Source organism: Aplysia californica, unplaced genomic scaffold (assembly GCF_000002075.1).
Source record: "Aplysia californica isolate F4 #8 unplaced genomic scaffold, AplCal3.0 scaffold00634, whole genome shotgun sequence".
In the NCBI taxonomy this organism is placed as follows: domain Eukaryota; kingdom Metazoa; phylum Mollusca; class Gastropoda; order Aplysiida; family Aplysiidae; genus Aplysia; species Aplysia californica.
This window is the reverse complement of record NW_004797904.1, coordinates 141,076-146,779: the sequence shown is the minus strand read 5'-3', so window position 1 is coordinate 146,779 and position 5,704 is coordinate 141,076. Positions and strand designations below refer to the sequence as shown.

The window sequence follows — 5,704 nt, the reverse complement described above, 5'->3', positions numbered from 1 at the left end:
TTGATATCCAACGCCTATATAGTCAGTCAGTTACGCACCATGGCCTTGTTTGTCCAACTCTTTTACAAATGTGAGGCATCGTGGTGAAATCAGGCGCTCGTCAATATAACGAAATTGAAGAAACCAACATTTTTCCGGAGGTTGGTCTATTCTTATTGATGTTCATGTTTTGACTCAACACCTTGTATGTCCTTTTAAAAACACATTTCTGTTTGGGTTTTACTGAAAAAAAACATAGATCGAAGCCACAGAAAGGTAAATTTACGATTTCCAAGGCCACTCAAGCTCTGGATGTCATCAAATTTGGCAGCCATTTTCTCGCTAGTTTACCTCTGACACCCCACCTCCTTCGATCGCAAATATCTCGATTTCTAAGCAAGATAGATGGTCAGGTTTTTTTTCCCATCAAATTAAAGACAAATGGACACGTTATATTAATATTGATAACTCTATGCTCAAATATTGGACAAGATCCTTGCTCCACCACGTCGTGACATAAATAATCAGGGACACTGCACGGCGTCAATTGTCCAGTCCAGCGTCCGGCCGACCAACCGACCCTGGTTTTGCCTGGTGTCATAGCGGTAGTAGTCGTTCCCTTTGAAGGCGTAGACATGACCATCATGCATCAGAGCCGCGTCCACATCACAGGGGAACCCCAACTGTTCTGGGCTCAAGTCCGGTGAGGAAGGATTATGTACGTGACAACCTAGAGAAAAATAAAATTATAAAGATTGAGAAACGTCTAACGAGTTGTGTGTGTGTGTGTGTGTGTGTGTGTGTGTGTGTGTGTGAGTGAGTGTGTGTGTGTGTGTGTGTGTGTGTGTGTGTGTGAGTGTGTATTTGTGTGTTTGTGTGTGTGTGTTTATTTGTTGTTTTGAGTTTTTGTGCTTCCATCTTTGATACAACACAGCGAAGATTAACAACAATATCAACAACATGTGCAACGGCAACTACCAAAACAGCTACAATAACAACAACAACAACAATAACAACTATAACAATAGTAACAACAACAACAACAATAACAACTATAACAATAGTAACAAAAACAACAACGACTGTATTATCAACAGCAAAACCAACAACACTAGGACAACTGACGTGAAAATAATGTTTAACCAACTAAACATATTATTATTTATTTATGCAGATAAGCACACCATTTAAGAAAAGGGAACAACACTGCTATCGGCAGTGATACGTGACATTAATTTTTCATCAGTACAAATTATTCGCTGTTAATTTTTTATCCATTCTCTACTCTCCTATCCAGTATTGTTAGCTACCTCAGTAATCTATTACTCAATGAGTAAGATAAGTGACCAGATTTTCAATAGACGAGGAGCGGGAATACTGAAGACAATGATTATTATTGCTAAATTAATGTTGTTGCTACTCCTGTTTTTACTGCTGGTGCTGCTTCTATTGCTACTGCTGCTATTTTTTTCGCTACTGCTGCTGCCACTGTTGCGGTTGCTGCCTCTATCGCTGCTGCCGCTGTGTGTTTACACTGCTGCAGCTGCTGCTGATGGTGTTGCTTCTGCCATTGACTCTGCTCCTGCTCCTGCTGGTGCTGCTGAAATTGTAAGGAGAATCCAGACGTTAGAGAAGAGCACAGACAACTCACCTTCAAAGAGAATCTGCATCCCATTCCACGTGAGAGCGGCGTCTACGGGTGTGCACGGGTCTCGAGTGATCTCTGACCCGGAGACAAGGGTCAAAGTAACGGGGTCAAGCTCCACTTTACGGCAGCCTGTAAAGTTTATAAGTAAAGTGTATGTGTTTAATGTCCGAGTCGGCAGAGACAACAGAAATACAGCAATAATTGAGAACAAACGGATAAAGCTCTACCTTCCGCAATCTAAATGTAGTGCAGCCACTCAACAAATCCCCTGCCCCCCCTCATCCACTCCAGGTGAAGGCAGCCCTGATCAGCCATCTCCGCACACCCCAACCTCCATCCCGACACCTTTAAGAAAAGGGGGAAAGGAACACAAGTTTCTGGGAAAGAAAATGAAGCTTTACCTTGAAATACACGTACCTTCCGTAAAGTTTTACACTGAAATACACGTACTTTCTGTGAAGAAATCTTACCTTGAAGTATGTGTACCTTTCGTGAAATCTTACCTTGAAATAAGTGTATCTTTGATGATCTTACCTTGAAATACATGAACCTTTGGTGAGATCTTACCTTGAAATACGTGTACCTTTCGTCAGATCGCACCTTGAAATACGTGTACTTTTGGTGATCTTACCTTGAAATACGTTCACCTTTGGTGAGATCTTGCCTTGAAATACGTTTACCTTTGATGAGATCTTACCTTGAAATACGTGTACTTTTGGTGATCTTACCTTGAAATACGTGTACCTTTCGTGAGATGTTACCTTGAAATATGAGGTGTACCCTCCAAGAAATCTTACCTTGAAATACGTGTATCTTCCGAGTCGTCTCATGGAAAAATGCCGAGGAGACGTCCCCGTGAGTGCTGATATTCAAGACGTCCAAAGATCTGAGGAACACAATGTTAATTCGTCGGTCGGATGTTAAAATGTATTACGCCCAAAACTATATATAATATATATTTTTAAATTTTCAGTTTCCTAAATAATCTGATACTGGTTGCATGTGCTGAAGAAATACTTTGTCAGAATTCAAATTCTAAATGTTGGAAAATGTAAGAAAAGTAAAATACATAATTTAGGTACAGTAGTAAAAAGAATGAAACAGGCTTTTTCCCTCTCTCAAGGGCAGTTTTGTTTTTTAGGCTTAATATATTTTAACGGCTTGCCGACAATATTATGTTTTACTTCCCCATCGATACAAGTAAGTTTAGATCATATAATACAAGGCAAGGCTGCTTCACGCCTGCCTGTCAGCGCCTACCCATGGTTGAGACGTATACAACATCCCGGAGAGACAGACAAAGATGCTCGATTAATGCGTCTTTTTTAAAACAAAATACAAAAAACCACGGGATTAGTACTCATGTCTTCTACGTTCGATAGTGAAGCACCTAACCGCTACACCACAGAATCTGGTAAGCTCTGGGAATAATAATAATAATAGATAGCATTTGTATAGCGCATATCCCCGCTCATCAGCAGGCTCTATGCACTTTACACTATATTACACTATACTCGACGGAGATACTCGGTCAATGACAAAAACATACTCTACAGGCAACAGTACTCAATGCTACCTTAGAATTACAAAGTTCTACCTGAAATTGTTGCCTTTTTGAGTTACTAAGAGAATGGGAATCATTCATGGGGGACGTTGACCAAGATGGCCCAAAACAGACAGAGCTGGAGATTCTTTGTTGCTGCCCTAAACGCCAGATGGCGTAACAGGTAGTAAGTAAGTAAGTAAGTAAGACAATAAGACCAGCAACCAAATATTCCATCTTCTCTATCAAACTCATCTAGTTATTCGGAATCCTTATCAAGATGTTCAAAGAATTGCACACGAAGAAGCTTGACATATTGTGAAACCCAAACCGTCTGATGTCAAATTTCTCTAAACTAGGTACTGAGCAGATAGAGCTTTGCAGTTCTTGGACAGCGTCATGTCTTCTGTGTTCATTGGTGAAGCAACTAACCACTACACCACAAACTCAAGTAAAGTCTTAGATTTAGTAAGAGGTTTACGGCACTTGCAACGCAATAAGGTCCTATAAGTGCCGGGGGGTAGATGTGTTACAACAGAGTAACAAACACAAAATAAAAGGAGGGGAGATAAGGACGATAGATGTTTGATAGGAAAGAAGTAGCAAACTACACCAAAGCACGCGCCAACCATTCACTCGTAAGGTCTCAGATTGCGCTTTAGAGCGAACTGCTCATAAAAAAAAAAAAAAAAAGCTGTCTACTTTCGCTAAAAATACAGGGTAAGAAATGCCAATTAAAAGGAGGGGAGATAAGAGCGATAGATGTTTGATAGGAGAGAAGTAGCAAACTACCAAAGCACGCGCCAACCATCCACTCGTAAGGTCTCAGAATGCGCTTTGAGCGAACTGCTCTTTAAAAAAAACAATTAAAAAACTGTCTACTTTCACTAACATTACAGGGTTAGAAATGCCAATTAAAGGACTTAGAATTAGAATGCTCTTGCTGCGTTTTCTTCCCCAGCTGTTTGATTTCCTCTAAAATGTCAGGCAAATATGACGTCAGTGTTGAAAGTAAAGATACAAAGGTTATTAGTAGTTACTGTATTTACTGTCGTAGGTCATAGGCTCACATCGAATAAAGAATACACATTTTACAAATACGAGAGACTCCCGTGAAAACAGTATTAATTAATTAAAAACGAGACACACACACACACACACACACACACACACACATACACACATACACACACAAAATTTTACCTGCTCGCAATCTGGGCCCCGACATCGTGGTCATATTCTACAAGTCTCTGACCGACAAAGAAAAAACTTCTGGACGTGTTGGTCATATGGAATGCTGCATCCACTCGCACCTGATCAAAGAACAAAAATCTGATGAGTTATTCATTGGTTTATTTTTACACTCACTGAAGCCCCACTTTCGTTCATTAGATTCTTCTTCTTTTTCTTCTTCTTCTTCTTCTTCTTCTTCTTCTTCTTCTTCTTCTTCTTCTTCTTCTGTCCGCTCTGCAATGTTGTCCTCCCATCTCCTTCCTTGCCTTCCTCTCTTTCTCTTTCCTTTTTAACCTCTTTACTGCTGAGTAGACGTATGTTCTGGCTTGTATTTTCCACTCTTGTATTGTTTCATCTGGCTGACAAAAGAAGTTTTAGTTGGTATAGTCACAGCTTGTGATTTTGTTTATTCTGAAACAATTCCCTGCGTTTAAATATTCCATGAATTAAAGTTGAATTAACATTTTATCTTGTCAGTACAGATTTTGATGGAAAATTTTCAGCATTGAAGGGGTTAACAAAATTGAAAACGCACTATTTGGGAGCTATTTGTGACATTTGAAAGAAAAGGAGGAATAACGACTCTAATTTGACTTTCTTTTAAATCCCTGTTTTCTTTAACCGAAACTTAGTTAAAAAGACAGGCATATATGTGAGGCAGCGTGGTGGAATCAGGCTCTCGTCAATTTTTGGACATGTAGAGTTATTGGTATCACCTTAAAGCTTGTTCACTTGTCTTTATTTTAATGAAAAAGAATCCATTTATCTTGAATACAAGTCGAGACATTTGCGAAAGAAGGAGGTGGGGTTCATTCGTTTTCAGAGGTAAAATTAGAGAAAAAATGGCCACCGAAGATCAGTTATTGCCTTAGCTTAAGAGTCCGTGGTAACTGAAAATTTACATTTTTTGTGCCTTTAATCAATGTTTTTCAGAAAAATCCACTCAGAAATGAGTTCTTTAATGGGCATGAAAGGTGTTCAGCCAAAAAACGAAAATTTGATAAAAATTCACAAACCTGCCTAAAAATGCAAGTTTCTTCACTTTGATTATTTTGACGAGAGCCTGATTCCACCGCGCTGCCTCACATATATGCATACTATGACAATTGATTTCGATTTTGATTATTTGGGTAGGACGGTTTTCAAATGTGCCTCAACGTTGATGTTGGTCTTGTGCATAAATAGGCACTTGCCTGTGCTAGCTGTTCCAAAAAACGCACCTTGAAGTTTTCGTGTTACAACTTTTGTATGATGTGTGTACGTGTATGTATGTATGTGTGTATGTGTGTGTGTGTGTGTGT

General features: G+C 39.4%; 1 protein-coding gene across 1 annotated transcript in view; it reads right to left on the bottom strand.

Moving 5' to 3' along the window:
• Window positions 1-30: 30 nt before the first annotated feature.
• Window positions 31-5,704, bottom strand: part of LOC101851368 — a 19,815-nt gene continuing 14,141 nt past the window's right edge. The window contains exons 8-11 of the mRNA XM_013087748.2: window positions 4,374-4,483; window positions 2,425-2,513; window positions 1,631-1,756; window positions 31-709 (exon numbers count right to left, since the gene is read on the bottom strand). Of these exons, the coding sequence (XP_012943202.2) occupies window positions 504-709; window positions 1,631-1,756; window positions 2,425-2,513; window positions 4,374-4,483 (531 nt within the window). The 3' untranslated portion in view covers window positions 31-503. The remainder of the gene's footprint in view (window positions 710-1,630; window positions 1,757-2,424; window positions 2,514-4,373; window positions 4,484-5,704) is intronic.